This window comes from Natator depressus, chromosome 2, assembly GCF_965152275.1.
Source record: "Natator depressus isolate rNatDep1 chromosome 2, rNatDep2.hap1, whole genome shotgun sequence".
In the NCBI taxonomy this organism is placed as follows: domain Eukaryota; kingdom Metazoa; phylum Chordata; order Testudines; family Cheloniidae; genus Natator; species Natator depressus.
In genome coordinates, this window is record NC_134235.1 from 217,047,590 (window position 1) to 217,064,013 (window position 16,424).

General features: G+C 38.5%; 1 protein-coding gene across 1 annotated transcript in view; it reads right to left on the reverse strand.

The window, feature by feature from the left end:
* Positions 1–14,779, reverse strand: part of COL1A2 (collagen type I alpha 2 chain) — a 44,705-nt gene extending 29,926 nt beyond the window's left edge. The window contains exons 1-15 of the mRNA XM_074945909.1: positions 14,702–14,779; positions 12,964–13,020; positions 9,344–9,388; positions 9,182–9,235; positions 8,801–8,854; positions 8,365–8,418; positions 7,691–7,744; positions 7,340–7,393; positions 5,431–5,475; positions 5,081–5,134; positions 4,920–4,964; positions 2,685–2,738; positions 372–470; positions 225–269; positions 17–115 (exon numbers count right to left, since the gene is read on the reverse strand). Of these exons, the coding sequence (XP_074802010.1) occupies positions 17–115; positions 225–269; positions 372–470; positions 2,685–2,738; positions 4,920–4,964; positions 5,081–5,134; positions 5,431–5,475; positions 7,340–7,393; positions 7,691–7,744; positions 8,365–8,418; positions 8,801–8,854; positions 9,182–9,235; positions 9,344–9,388; positions 12,964–12,966 (759 nt within the window). The 5' untranslated portion in view covers positions 12,967–13,020; positions 14,702–14,779. The remainder of the gene's footprint in view (positions 1–16; positions 116–224; positions 270–371; positions 471–2,684; positions 2,739–4,919; positions 4,965–5,080; positions 5,135–5,430; positions 5,476–7,339; positions 7,394–7,690; positions 7,745–8,364; positions 8,419–8,800; positions 8,855–9,181; positions 9,236–9,343; positions 9,389–12,963; positions 13,021–14,701) is intronic.
* Between the last annotated feature and the right edge of the window lie 1,645 nt (positions 14,780–16,424).

Here is a 16,424-nt window from a genome sequence, read left to right on the forward strand (position 1 = left end):
AGACTAGGCCACTTACAGCAAGTCCTCTAGCACCAGCTGCACCAGCTGGGCCAGCAGGTCCAGGAATACCACGAGGACCAGGCAAACCAGGAGCACCAGCAACGCCAGGAAGACCCTGTTAAGCAAAAAAGAAAGAAAGAACATAACAATCTCATTATCTTCTTTGTCACTTTAATTGAAACATGCTTTCTGAAGCAACTCAGCTTGAAGTTAGAGATACTTACAGCTGCACCTTTAGCACCAGCAATGCCATTAGCACCAGGGTTGCCCTAATAAGAAAGACAAAAGGTATTGGTTAATATAATCTTCTGCTTACTTCCCCGAGCTCCAAGAATTCACATTTGCTGATAGCAAGATTGAAGCTAACTTACTGCAGGGCCAACGGGGCCAGAAGCACCAGGAAGTCCAGGCTCACCTCTTGGACCAGCAGGACCACTGGGACCGACAGCACCAGCAGCTCCAATATCACCCTATTTGAGAAAACGGTATCAGACCTTTCATCTACAAGCACAGTGCAGTGATATACCACAGCACGGTGTCTTTCAGCATACACTACCCATACCACTGCAACCTGAGATTAATAATAAATGTTGGCATTTGTTATTGCTGTGTGAGATATGAAGAAACCGAGGCTATGTTTACACTATGAGCTGCAGTGTGATTCCCCAACTCGTGTACATGTACTCAATGAAAGCCAGCATGAGTCCAACTAGCACTGTAGCCATGGTAACAGGAGTAGTGGCAGTAGAGGCATGGCTGAGCCATGCCAAATACATAACCACTGGTGTTAGGTGGGTGGGTGTGTACTCGGCACGGCTCAGCTGTGCCTCCATTGCCTCTACCCCTGCTACTCTGCTATTTAGACGTGTGCTAGTTCAATGAGAACTAACCTGAGCAATGTATACGATCTGGGGAACCACACCCCTAGGTCACGGTGTAGACATAGCTTTTTTACCCATTTTCAGAGACACTGAGCCTTGGAAGCCTGTGTAGTTCCCATGGAAGTCAGTGGCTTACATGGGAGCTGTGGGTCCCCAGCACCTCTGAAAAATCAGACCATATGTTATTACCCAAGACCATATGTTATTACAGCAGGTCAACTGCAGAGTCAGTTTGCACTATTGCAAATAATGACACAAGGTACAGAACAACCGTGAATCGGTCTCAAAGTGCCTCCAGGCAATGGATGTCCAATTTAATTTTTGGCATCTGAACTTATAATAAGCTACTGGCAGGGTATCAATTACACCTTTTTATGGGATCTTACCTTTTTCTTTTTTTCCAACGGTACATCAGAATTAGAGGCTATCTTAGCTGAGACAGAATCTTTAAAACTCAGCCCTCGGACCCATAATTGTTCTGATTACTTATGTACTCATAAACTGACTGTACAAACTCTCTGCTATTACTGGATACGCTCTGGGTAAGGTTTTCTTTGGTTTCTAAAGCTACTGCCTTCTATCAAGAATGTGGCCTGCGTGTATCCTCATCTTCAATACAGTGTTTCAGTTTGCAAAGACTAAGGATCCCAGCAAATAATTCTCCATCGTTCTGATCTAAATATGAATCAAGATAGATTTGTCTGCTGGGACATGTAGTCTTCATGGGAAGAAGATCTGTATTAAGGAGGAGGATAGCACCAGCAAACTACTCTAGTTTATTCAAAACCAGTGTAGTCCTTGGCCTCTTGGCAAGTTGTCAAATCAGCTCCCAAATGGGGCATAACTTGACTCGCTGGTCTAAATCCTGCCATTCTTTCTCCATCAAAAAATCCCATTTTATTTAATGGGAGTTTTAACTCAATAAGAACTTCAAAATCTGAACTACAGCAAATGGATTATCTAACCTATAGTCTGCAATGGGGACAAGTTATTTACTTGAGGGTTAAAGTAAAACTATAATTATTTTTAATTGTAGGTTCTTCATAGTAATTTTTGGAACTCAGGAAATGAGGACCCTGATTCACCACCAATCTGCACCTTGTGTAGTTTTTGACACCTGTATAAAGTGGGTGTAAAATGCCACAATGCTGATTTGGCATGTTTCACCTCCACTTGTCAGAGGTATACATAACTGCACCAGGAGTGAAGCAGTGATGAACCAGGCTCTATATCTCCATAAGTGCCTTTATCTGTTCATTTCTTAGATTCAGATTTCATCTAATCTATTATTAACTATAGAGGAAATCCTGTTCTCAGGTCCAGAGTGTGAGTCTCTTACTGGCATTTCCTCTAGTGATTATTCTGCATTCATTCTGCTCCAAGAAGTTCAGTTTACATCAATGCCAATGCAGCAATCAGTTTGAGTGCTGAATATGGAACAGATTTGTACCAGAGAGCCCACAGCTGAACTTTACAATCCTATATGCAATCGACATATTTTATGTAATCCTTTTGGGCACATGCTCCCTATGATCATTTGGGGCAAACATTCCCTGGGATTATTTAGGAATAAATAAATTAAAATAGTCTAGCTGTGTGGAAAAGCTGCCATATTTCAAAATGTTACTTATGTATATATGTGATAATATTTCCAAATATTAGGGTTAGGGTTTTTCCTCATTCTGACCTGTAACTATAATGTTTGGTTTGAAAGCACTGCAGTGTCAGATGTGAGTGCACATTTTGCTGTGCATAAGAATTAGATGGTACATTTCACCTTCCTCTAAAAGAAGATATTCATACCTTGGCACCAGGAGCACCTGGGAAACCTGGAGGACCAGCAGCACCAATGGGGCCCTACAAAATGAAAGAGACAAAGTGTTTAGAGAGATTACTGAAAACACAGGCACCTTAGTTGCTGAAATAAATATATGGCAAAATACAAATGTATCTATCTGATCAATTACTTATCAATACATCTTCTGAATCTCAGAAGTGACAATTAGAAATAGGATTGATACTGAATAATATTTGCAGTGTGGATTAAGACTTTATAAATGAGGGAAGATTCCTGTCCTAGAACCAAAACACATGAGCAGGGCAGGAAAGTACAGGATGGGCAGAGGCAGCCATCTGCTAGTGCCAGGCAGGATGCCTCACAGCAAACTATCACAGCAAACAAAGGGGGAGCATGTTATTCTGGCCAGGAGCAGTGCACCAGCTACTCCTTGCTGCTGATGCTTATCAACTGTACACCCCAGTGCGCATGGCATGTGTGTTGTGTAGGGCAACTGGCCAGCTGCTTGCATGGGAGAGGGAAAGGTTCCCTCAGCTCTTTGCATTACCTTGCACTCTAGTGCCTGAAGCAACTCTCACTGAAGTCAATGTGAGTCCTTCCATTGTCTTCAATAGGTGATGGATCTGGCCATAGGGGAGCAGAGGGCAGGATTTGACCCTAAGATGTGAATGGACTGTACAATAGTTACCATGATCACCTCCAAAAGGAAACCAGGATTTGTGGGTGGATGAGGCAATAGGCGACTTCACTTCCATTGTGATGAACAGGAGACAACTTATGCTCTGTAACCGTGGCAATCCCCAGTTGGCACTACTCACTGTGGGTTGCCATATTTAAACAGTTATGCAGCACTTTAGCCATTCAACTGTTTCAGTCTCTACTTCACTGAATACAATACAGAACTGGGGTGTGGCCTAGGGGTGGCAAATTGTATTATATTTGTGACATAGACTCTCAGGATGATATTAACATAAACATCTTTATTCAACTAAAGTGGCTCTGTTTTTAAAAATGGCAAAAGCAAAGATATTTCAGCATTAACCTGCCATTCCACTGGCCCTGTCATATCTAGGTGCTGCTGTGAGACTTGATGCTTGGAATTATTATGGGACAAATATTCTGGCATACAGTACCTAGACACAACTGGATGAATTAGGGATAGCACTAAATCTTTGTTTTTGTGGATTTACAGCCTTCATTTTATTTTGTGCTTCTTAGCGACACAAAAAAGTGTTATTTTTTCTTAAATTATTAAGGGAAAGCATAACTATGATTCACCGATTATTGGTACCATCATCATCTCATTCTGTTTCTATTGGGCTAAGACCTTCTCTTAATTACACTGGAGTAACTCATCAACAGCAACAACCCCCCTAGATCCAAATGAAGTCAGTGGGGTGTAACTGAGAGGAGAATTTGGTAGATTATTTCTATCCAGTGTACTATATAACTGAAGGAACCACCGTGACCCCGCTTTTCTATGATTTTTAACCCAGAGGTAATAACCACAATGGTTGTAACTGCTAACTTTAAAAAAAACCCTGTAATGTATGCTAAAAATCCATACCAGAAGTAATATGCATGAAAAGTAGCCATTTGCTGAACTTCCATCATCTTGACGTTTGGAGTGTTTTTAATTTTGAGAGGCATGAAGAATAGAAGCAGAAAAGCACTTGGTTTTTTTTTAAAAATAAGTCTTGAGGAGGATCAGACATTAAATCACCTACACATTGAAATTTGGTTTGCTGAAGTTAGTAATTCTGAACATACAGACATCTGATTTGGATCTCACATCAGTGTAAATCCAGAGTGATTTCACTTAAGTCAGCCACTAGTTAGGATTTTACATCAGTACTAACCCATCTGAATTTGTTTCAGTGTGAAAAAATTGCCTTTGAAACAATTTAAATGGTCTGGTTTTGCCCTTGCAAAGTAAAATAAAATCCCAGCTGCCTGGTCCATTTGGTATATAAATGAGTAAATGAGAGTACAATTTGATCCTTTCAGATGTCAGGTATGTTCTACCAATGTTGATGTCTGAGAATCTCAGCAAGTGGTGACTAAAAATGACATTATACTTCATATTTTACTGACTTCCTGTTGGTTAACAGACAATCATAAACAGAAAAGGCCACACAGATAATCTCATTGAACAATGGGAAATTCTGCATAATTCAGGAGACGGCTACAAGACCTAAACCACCACCCCTCTGCCCCAAATGACCAAAGTTGTTACTTACAGCAGGACCGGTGGGGCCAGCACTGCCATCACTTCCACGAGAACCCTACAGGAGAAAAATATGAGAATTAACTTCTGACACAGGATTAACGAATACCTACTGAAAAGGCACAGTAAATATGAGTTAAGGTAAGTAAAATATACAGATATGAAGTCACTTACAACGGGTCCAGGAGAACCTACTCTTCCTCTTTCACCGGGGAGGCCACGAGCACCCTGGAAGAATACATTTAATTAGTTATTTTGTACATGTGAGGCAAAACATTCACTGAGCAAGACATGACTTCAGTTTTGCCTCCATCACTGTATTAACATTCTTCAGAGGAATAGGTTTCAGATTTTAATTCTGATCAGGCAAAGAATGTCATTCCAGTTAAACATGCACTGTTATATTAGGATGACTGACTTTAACAAAATTGACCACAGTGATTGGCAAGCATTAGAAGAACTAGCTCAGAAATATCTTACAGATTTAGCAATTTTCTACATTATGAACAATAGCAAATACTCACAGCTTGTCCTGGGCTACCATTTTCACCATGGGCACCAGGTTCACCCTATTAACAATAAAAAATTGTTCGTCGGTTAGGCCTACATTACATTTCTAATGGACTGTTCAGTGGCCCTACAGAGATTTTAAGGGCCTGATCTTACTCTTATTGATCTCAATGGGAATCATATCGCTGTCCTCAGTAAGAGCATATCTGCCCCTAAAGTCCCTAACTTTACATATCTAACATGTAGAACATCCCCATACTGTGAGTAAAAGACCAGATTTGATCAATATTTTTCAGTAGGTTTTTTTTTTTGGCCTCGCTCCCCCTCCTTTTTTTTTGCCTTAGGTCAAGATTACAAACGCTGGGTCAGCCCACTCCATCTAATGGCCAGAAGTAAGCCATTACCCCAGTGCCTGGTATCTTGAGGCCAGTGATCAGAGATATGTATGGGAGTCATCCAACTAAACACACCTTTCTGTCCTTTGACCACTAGATGTTGCCCTGGATGCTGTCCCATAGGTGAATATATCACTGTGCTAGAGCACTAATATTTTGTTCTATAGAAGTATTGTGAAGCTACAATAGGTTTTGCAAGAACTGTTGCAATGTAATTTGAGAGCAAATAAATTTTGCTGGTTGACAGTGTAACATATATTTGTATGCAGTGATACCATATGATGTATTTGGTTTGTGACAATAAAAAGGTGTAATATAATGTATAGCAGAGCTAAAATTCCCCAAATAGTGGCTCATTTAGCCTTATGAATCAGTGTTATAATCTGCATTCTATACGTCATGGATTCATGTAAATTAGTCCCTGTGAATATATCTGTTCTCCCTTAATCATGGGTCCTCCAAAGTAACGACAAGGCCAAATTTAACCCCGGTGTAACTTCCCTTTAATCAGCATAGATACACCATTAGTGATTTTGGCTTACTCTGTTTCCAGTCATTAGTATTCATAACTCATGTGTTAATAATTGCTCTCTCATTCATTTCACAATTTTTGTCTGATTTTCACCTGCAAGTATTTAACAGAAATTTTGATAGCCTAATAGCTTGCCATTAAAGAAGTCAGCAACCAGATAGCATGCTGCATAGAGATATGAGAATTCTGTACTATAATCAGCAACATTCATTAGTAGGCCCCCAGAAAAAAGTGATGAAAGGAATTGTGTGTGAAATTTGTGTGTTGCTGATTTACTAACTGTCAAAATCAAACCTCTAGGGTGAAATAAGCAAAAGTATCCCAGCTCCCAATTGGTTGTTTCTATCAACATTGCTATGAAGGACTGAAATGAAAAGGGAGAAAAAGTATGAAGGAAAGAAAGAATGACTAGTTGGGGAACCTAATAAGTTGTTAAAAATGCCTGTGTTTATGTGATTCTCCATTTCTCTGCCACGTTTAAATTCAGTTTTGCAACACTGCTCTTTAAATCTGTTGCTAAAGTGTGGCGTTGTGAAGAAAAAAGCCCAGAAAGACCAACACAATCTGAATTAAAGCAACATTACCAGTCGTCAATGTTCTAAGAGAAGGCAGTACCACAATACATGGCTAAGGCAACAAAATTTTTTGGAAAGGGGAGAGATTTTCATTGTAATGGACTTAGGGTGTAGGGGAGGGAGAATCATGATTTTTTAAATACTGCTGGAAAGCTAATCCGTAGGGGCCCAATCCTGCAGCTCTTACTCAGTAGAACGACTCTCGCGAGTAACAGCTCAAGGCCCCGGGCATGATCTCTCTTGTTAAGAAATGACATGTTTTTCTGTTACATGGGTCAGCTGATGTCGGAGTTATTTCATCCTGAGAAATGTTTAGGTGACAATGTAGGAGATGAATTGGAGATAATAGCATGTGTATTTTGCTGGAAGAAGTTATAAGTGCCCCATGTTTTAAACTCCATTATTCTGATTTAGTTTTTACCTTGACACCTGGAGCACCGGCTTGTCCCCTTTGACCATCCAGACCGTTGTGTCCCTATATTGGATAAAAAATAATTATTAAAATATATCGTCTTGCCAATATTTATTCATGCCTACAAACTGTCATTCACAGGTGGAAGGTCTATCTTTCCACTATCCCTCAATGCTAATCATATGGTTGTTTTTTCTTCCATTTTGTTACATCAAGGACACATTCAAGGGTTTAACAAGACTCATTTTGCTAGTCCATACATTTACAATGTCTCTCACATTAATCTGTGACAGATTTATGGGGACTTCAATATCCTGAGATATTTTCAGGCTTGACCACATAGGTAAGAAATATGCTCACCCTAATTCCTTTAAAGCCAGGCAGACCAGGAGTTCCAGGGAAACCACGAGCACCCTTAAAGGAAACAGAGGGAGAGTGAAGGAATGTCTCTCACATTAGCAATGATAGCTAAAGGGAAAAATGATAACTTTTGCAAAATATACTCATGTATTGACCAGATTAATAAATTAGGAAAAAGATTTTAGCTATAGGCTGGGAGCCTGAACCTGTGAAATACTCAGCATTGTCAATTCCTATCCTTCACAGGGTCAGGCACTTAACTATTAAGCACAATTATTAACAAGAAGCAGGCAATTGCCAAGTTCTTGTGTGGCATGCATAGGGTGTAGATCATAGCTGTTGTTAGGACACCAAATATGTTCTATACTAGTGTAGTCTTCTACACTAAAGGATCTATTCTCCTCTTCCTGTGCAATTCCTTGCCCCCACCAAAAAAAAAAAAAAATTAATACAAGCCCCAAAACGTTTCTGATACACAGAACCTCTAGCTCCATACAGAAGAATATAGACACAGAAGAATCCCTTAGGGTATGGAATGGCAGCAGAATAGCAGAGTAGTCCATTCAGGCCAGTATTACTAGTCTGATAATATGTTCCTTTTCCTAAATGTCCCCAGGTTTTATCAACTACGAGGCAATTATTCGGTTTAATAATGATGATAGGCAATTTCTCACCTGAGGACCAGAAACGCCCCTCTCACCAGATCTTCCAGGTTTTCCAGGGTGACCCTGAAAAGTGACAGAAAAGAAAACTAGTTGTGTAAACAAAGGAAATGGAACCACTTTTTAAAAATTGTTGGAGCTTAACTTCAGTGCATGGATGCTATATTTGCTTTAATTTCACTTTTCCTGTATTTTTGAGGCTTGAGGTCACATTTGGAAAGGTTTAATATTTCTCTGTTTTACATTATGTTGAAAAATGCAACATGATTTCTATAAAATCAATGGTTTGGGGAGTTGTGGTTCATTTTTTGGTGGGTGTTTTACACTTTTGAGTAATTGTCACCAGAACACCGAGGGGTGCCACTGAAATAAGATTAGTTTAATTTAGAGATTTTAATCATGAACATCTGACTCTAATGAAGATGAATGGTGTTTAATAACTACTTACATCTTCACCAGCCTTTCCAGGAGGACCAGCTGGACCACGGGCACCAACGGGACCCTATAAAAAAAGCATCAGGATTATGAAGTTGAACAACTGAAGTGAGACTGCTCAGTTGCTTTGATGTTCAATTTGAATTAGAGATGGGCCTGACATGGGACCCTGTTTCTGAGTCCTTCCATCCCAAGTTTTTTGGAAGCCAGTTGATTTTGTAGTTTATGGACTTTAGACTTGTGGAAGTCTAAGCTTCATGGCTCATGCCTATCTCTGTGATAGGAGCAAACGGAAACAACAAATTCAAATTCCTCTGGACATGCACATATATAAAAATTTCAGAGTTAAGATCTGCTTCAAATTAACAGTAAGGGGCAAAAAAAATCTACTTACTGTTTGACCAGGTTCACCAGGTTCACCAGCAGGTCCTTGGAAACCTTGAGCACCCTAGAAAAAAATAAGTTTTTTTAATATCATCTTATAGAATAAACTATTCATATTCTATATGCATACACTCCTTCTCACCACCCCAATGGCTGTAATCTGAATACTTACAGGGGGTCCACTTGTTCCAGGTGCGCCTCTGGGTCCCATTATACCCTAGAAAAAATATATAAAAATCCTGTTAGCATAATAATAATAATACTTGGCCATTATCTAGCACCTTTCATTTGAGGAGCACAAAATATGTTACAAACATTAATTCATTAAGTCTGACAACATTCCTGAGGAGTAGGAAGGGATTACAGCTGCCATTGTGCAATAGTTGAAGCACAGGAGGTTAAAGTGATCTGTCTCAAGCATACAGCCAGTCAAAGGCAGAGCTGGGAATAGAACCTAGGAGTCCCCTGGGTCTTCTTCGCCTATTAGCTTACCACCAACTCAGCACAGTATATATGTGATATAATGAAACTATTAAAGGCACACTGCCAATGCTGACAAGTCATTAGACTTCCTACTTTCTTTTTGGCTTGTAGGTGAGGATATAAGTGCCCTCGCACACGGTCATTCCTCCTCTTGGCTTGCCTGCACTATTCTTGTGAGCAAACAGGCAGTGTGAAAGGATAATGACACTACTATGCACATCCCCCCAGTCATAAACAACAAAAAAGCTTTTGTTAAAGAAAGTTACATTTTCGGGTCTCTCGACCTTGTCAGTGGCTCTTCAAAGGAAAGGAAGAGATATTGAACAATGAAATCTGATATCATTGCAGGGCAGTAAGAGAAAAAAATCTAGATAATGAATGATTATATATGCTATTATTACTATATACTGCAAAATCCCTGTCAGTGTACCACTTTGGAAAGTGACTCTGTGTATACATTGCATATGTAATATTTTACCAGATATAGAGAAATTATTTTCATTTAAATTCTCCATTTTGCATTTTCTGAACTTCACAAGGCAATCCATAAAGTGTTACTAGTTTATTCTGCTAAACTGATATTATGAAGCCAAATTATGCCCTTAAAGAGGATTGTTAATAGACTAACATGCAATCTGTTAACAATGGTTTTATATATTACAAAGCAAACACAGAAACAAACAAATAAGACACCCCAAAACTCATCTATCTAAACTTCCAACATACAAATTCATATTTTATAGGATCTAGAGTGCTTTATGTCATAACTGAAATAATTAAGTATTAACCTTATAATAATCTAAAATACGAATTTGGGAACATTTTTGGATATTCTGAGAGCAGGATGAAAAAATATATAACAGCTTTTCAGTACATCAGATTATGCAAAATTAGGGTCTCTTAAAAATGTGGACAGTCCTCATTAAAACTAATGAAAGCAACATATGCCTATTGAAAGAAGGACATTTCCCTATGGGATCGAGAGAAATCTTAGTGGGTGATGAGACTGCACAAACTGTATTTTACAATACGTGATATGTTTACCAAAATATGTAATGATTTGGAGTAAAATTCCTGCTATGTTGACTCCCTGAACAAGGCCTGTGGACTACTTGTCTCGCTTAACTCTCAAAATAGGGTCTAAGTAGGACTGGAGTGATGCATGGGCCTTGCACTGGCTCTTTGCATGAAGGTGAATTATACACCCATTTTTTCCCTATTTTTTTCCTATGGCATTTAGAAATAGAGACACAATATTTCCTACAAGCAGATTGTGCTAAAATTCAAGATCAAAGAGATTTCTCACTATGAAATCACACAAGTTTTGGATATGATTAAGGAGTCCATTCTTCTTGCCATATGGGTGCATTATTCCCATTCATGCTAACAGAATTTACTCATGCAGTACCTGTAGATATAGTGGTTTCCATTAAAAATTCATCATTTGCCCATAGTTACCTTTTCATGGAGACCATAGTTATTTACTCTCACATGATTGGTTATATACTGGTATATATATTGGTATGTGGGGGAGATAGGAGTACAGTAAACACGGGCATAGCTCAGATTCATTTTGAATATGTATAAATTCCATTCTGTCCAATCTTTCAGTGCTTCTGCACTCAAAACTCCCATTGAAGATAAGGAAAGCTTTGAATGCAGATTGATTTTCACTGCGCTACATTTTTATTTAGGGCTGTCACAGGAGAAAAAAAGTATTAAACAACAAGGGGGCATAGGCTCGTCTTTGTCCATGTAGCACCGATAGTGTTGCTGGTAGGGGGGGTGATATACGCTATTTGTTCACTCTTTGTGGAAAATTCTTTTGTTAGCCCTTTGCAACAGTGACAGTCACAGGGTGAATGAATCCTCATGTACATTTTCTCACTTCCTCCCAGGGACAGAGACAGCCTCCATCTAGATGTTCAGCTGTAAATTGTTTTATCCCTCCCCAGAGTTATCACTGAAGCATTATGAGACACCCTGCTATTTGTTTCTCTATACACTGTCAAAGTACATTTTTATGATCTATTAATAGAGTTCATATATAGCTGAGAAATCTGAACAACAGTGATACGTATTGGTTATGGAGGGAATGAGTGTAATTAATGCTATGACACGCAGGTGTGTCAACATCTTTTTATGAAAGTTTCATATCTAAGCTGTTTTCAGGAATGGAAACACTAATCAATCAGCCCCAATACTGAACAGTTTAGCTGAACAAGTTGGGGACAAATTCTACACTGAATTACAACCATACACCCACTAGTAACTTCAATGGGGGTTGCACAGCTGTAAAATAGGGCAGAATTCAACTCACTGATTATATTTTAGTTACATTGACAACATTGATATTGTGTGTAGTCACTGTTCCTGGAGACAGAGACAAATTCTACCTTAATTTACACCTCTGACTACAATAGAGTTACACAGATTTAACTGAAGACAGAATTTAGCCCATATCCTGCTATCCACATACACATACAACATGATCCAAATGGAGAAGCAAATATACTTCTAAAATATCCATTTCTACAGATTTAGCAGTAGTAGGTAGATAAGGCTCTCCCTCAGGATAGGCTTTGCCTATATGTTTTTTATCAAATACAATTTGATCTTTACTCAATTCACTCTGTATTGTGAGAGCTATTTTATATGTCTGTTTTGCCTAATTACTCTTAGATGTGATAAGCATTCGAAGTAGATGACTCAAAATGGAATCCAGTGACCAAATTATGCCCTTATTAAACCTGTGCAATCCCAATGAAGTCAACAGAGTCATACAGTCGTGGGGGTAGAACCTGCTCCCACAAATTTCTCATATCAATGATGCTGAGATGAATTAGCTGAAGTAGCTCTTACCAGGTCTATCTTGGTATGACTGAGATTAATTTCACTGTCAACTTTCTTCATTCTCAAAACACAATTTTCTTATGTCTCATTATGGGGAAAAGGATAGTGAATAAAATGAAACTATTACCTAAGATCAGACCATGAGCTTCCCTGACTAAATAAGGGTCAGATCCTCAGTTGGTCTATATCGGCACAGCTCCACTGATGTCAAAGGAACTACACAGAGATACATCAGCAGAGGGTCTAGCTCTAAGAATGCACTGCAAACATTTTCAATGGTCCTACATCAAAAGGGCAGCAAAAACTTTACATTGACTCAGACTATGATATGATCATCACATCCATTTTAAACTATGCTGTCAGTTATGATGCAGGTAAGATATGTAGTAAGGATCCAAATGAAACATTTAATAAACATATTATGCAAGCTGTCGAATGAAGGAGAATGTTGCCTACCATGGGTCCTTGGCCGTAATCAGCTGCTTTAGATGGATCATACTGAGCAGCGAAGTTCTGTAGGAGAGAAAATGTTTGAAATTCATATTATACATAAGAACTTTATTAATACTATCAGTCTTTTAGATCTATTTTATATGCTCAGATTACCTGATTTTTGTTATATTTGCTGGATAATGGTTTATTTTAAATTCCTTAAAATCTTTAATAATGGCAACATTTATTGAGTGCATCTGTGTTTATTCAAAAAATTAAATTTTCCTTAGTAATAGTTATGCCATTTCACACAACTCTCTCAGCAACATTTGTTCAACAGTAGCTGAGAGAGACTGATAATATGAGTTGAAAATTCAGAACATAAAATTTATGCCCATTTAGAAGAGGTAAATATTCTTAAATCACCTAAAGCAACTTGGACAAGTCTCAATTTGAGATGCTATGTACATTTATCATTGCACCAACCAGCTGGACTTAATGCTCCACCCCTTTGAACCTGCAAGTGAGCTAGGGCTCTGCAGCTTTTCAGAAGATCTGAAGTGCCCCTACATTCTCAAGAAGACTATAGTGGACTTCATGAGTTTCCAGATTTTTATAGAAGGAGATGTTTTCCTTACTGAAATCTTTAGAGAGAAAATGCTCTGTCCAACTCTTAAACCAAGATGAAATAGAAAATATTCCTTTCATGCTTTGGGTTCCTTTTAAATTCCTATTATTTTAATGTAATATTTAAAATTTTAACTTAATATTTTAAAATAAAATTTTAACTTAATATTTTTTAGCAGTTTTATGTCTGCTAAAAGGGAAAAAACAAAAAACAAACAAACAAACCCATTTCTTTTCCCAATGAAGATGAAAGTGGGTTAATCTCCCTGGTGCCCCAGGGTTTTATAGTGCCTGCCCATTAATACGTCATCTCTAAGACCTTATGCCTCTTATGAACTTAATGTAGGGTACTCAAAAGGTTAAACAGGCATAACAAGGCCTTCTGAGAACAAGCGAAGCACACATCGTTTCTGCAAAAAGGGTAGAGGAGACACAATCCATTTAAGCTCTGAGACACTGATATTGTTCATACTGAAAAATTCAGAGGGAAGAAAGATATAGTTTATTAGCTAGTGAGAAGGAAAGAAGCTAGGACATACTCTCCAACATTCCCATATATGCAACTTCAATACTGACTGTTAACTTCTAAAAAGTTAGTACAGTCTGAACTTCCATTGCCATGTTGTTTCACCATAACAGTACGTTTACTACGTTTTTATTTTATTTATATATAAATTATTATATTATTTCTACACTTGGTTTCAATACTAACTTCCCCTCACGTGAAGCCAACAGCAAAAAGTGCTGTCTTGTTGGCCCATGTGCTTAATCAGTATGGATTTCATTTAAGTTAATTCCTGAATAACAAAAATATGTCATGGGTGCACAGATATGAGATGTTCAGACAAGAAAAAAAATAGCATTAGGGAATCAAGGAGTTAATTCTCCCCTTCATGCATATGCTAAGCACCCTACTGACATTTATATGGGTCCCAAATTCATCATGGGAAATATACCCCTTGAAGAACATTTCAGTGAAATGGAATGAAGAATCCCATCCCATTCCAAGTCCAACAGAATGTTTTCTCCTATTCTAAAGTGAAATGCCTTTATTTTCTGATAGATGTATATTTAATCAACAGATGCTACAATGCATGGATGATCAGTTTCAGTAATTAAAATTTGGATGTCTTACTCCGCCAAGACCTGGAGGACCAGGGAGGCCTGGTGGCCCTGGTGGACCATCTTCACCATCTCTGCCTGGTACACCTGGTAGACCCTAGAGTCAAAAAGATGAAAATGAAGTGAATGTTAGGAGTAGTTGAAGAAGATTCTGAACTTGTAAAATCATAGGTAAGAAAGAAGCTAGGACATACTCTCCAACATTCCCATATATGCAACTTCAACACTGACTGTTAACTTCTAAAAAGTTAGCACAGTCTGAACTTCCATTGCCATATTGTTTCACCATAACAGTACGTTTACTATGTTTTAGAGCATTAGAGGCTCTTTGGAGCTTTTATTAGATCCATGCTCTCAAAAATGGCTGCTAAATTGGGGTGTTCAAGTTTGAAGTACTGTCAAATTTTGTACCTGCAATTTGCATACACAGGGCCCGATTCTGCCATACTTATTCACACTAAGTAGCACTAAGGGGATATTCAAAGTGAGTATGGGCAGCTGACACTGGCATAGTTATTTTTGTGCCCAAATGTCACAAATTAAGTCTTCTGCAGGTACAAATAACTGGGCATGCAACAACTGTGGGCACAAATGAGTGGGTGTACAAAATTGCCCCTGAAAACTGGGGGGAAGTCAACTGAGGCTTGCTGGGCAGAACCCTCCACTGGTGTAAATCAGCATAGCTTCATTACACTCAATGCAATGAGATCAATTTACATGAGCAGTGGATCTGGCCCAATATAGTTACAAATCTGATGACAGAAGCAAAACAGAGTGCTGTAAAGATTTTCTGTTCTGTCCCTCTACCACAATTGACGATACTCTTCATTTGCTATAATTGCTAGAAACTGCATATACACAACCAAATTGTGAGCCAAATCTATCCTCAGTTACACCCATGCAGCCCCGCTACATTGTGCCTTCAGTTACAGGTGTGATTGAGGACAGCATTTAGTTTACTCTGTATTTTGGGCCCAAACTGTTCTCCAAATGAAATCCGTGGTAAAACTCCCATTGACTTCAGCTGGAGCAAGACTGGGACCACTGTACACACGCACACACACTACTATATATTGTTACAATACGGAAAATAATTCTTAAATGGATTTAGATAGAAGTAAATAGTGTAAAGCAAATATACAGCCACAAGTATATGTATTCTTCTTAATGGTTTACAGTGTGGGTGTTAAAGCTTGTAAGTGATCATTACACAAAATATGCACCATATCATGGCGTTTCCATGATATAAAATGATGCAAAACCACAGCCATCACTACTGCACCTTGTGAAGATAAAAAATATGCCTCCCAAAAAAACTGCTGCGTGACACCAAAGCAAGCCAGAAAAAGAAAATGGATGTAAATAATAGGAATATGTGAAAGTTGTAATTAGATATGTAACTATCTTCACTTAGAGTTATATAAACAAAATCCACGAATGAATACCTCCTTCTCATTGACCAGTAGAATATACACAATATACATTTGCCTACAAAAGTTTTTTCACCATGTATATTTGATTTACGATAAGTAAAAGCTTCTCAGGGCAGGCTTTGTCTATTCTGCTTAGTGTTTTGCATAGTTTTATCTTTACCCAATGCTTTGAACCAGCTCTGAATCTGCACCTTTCCGCGTCAGCTTTTCTTTTCCACTTTCATGTCACCGGCCTCCACTGTGTACAGTTGGAAATTATTCTTCAGACTATTGACCAAAGGTACTAGGCCAAGTTCTGAACTC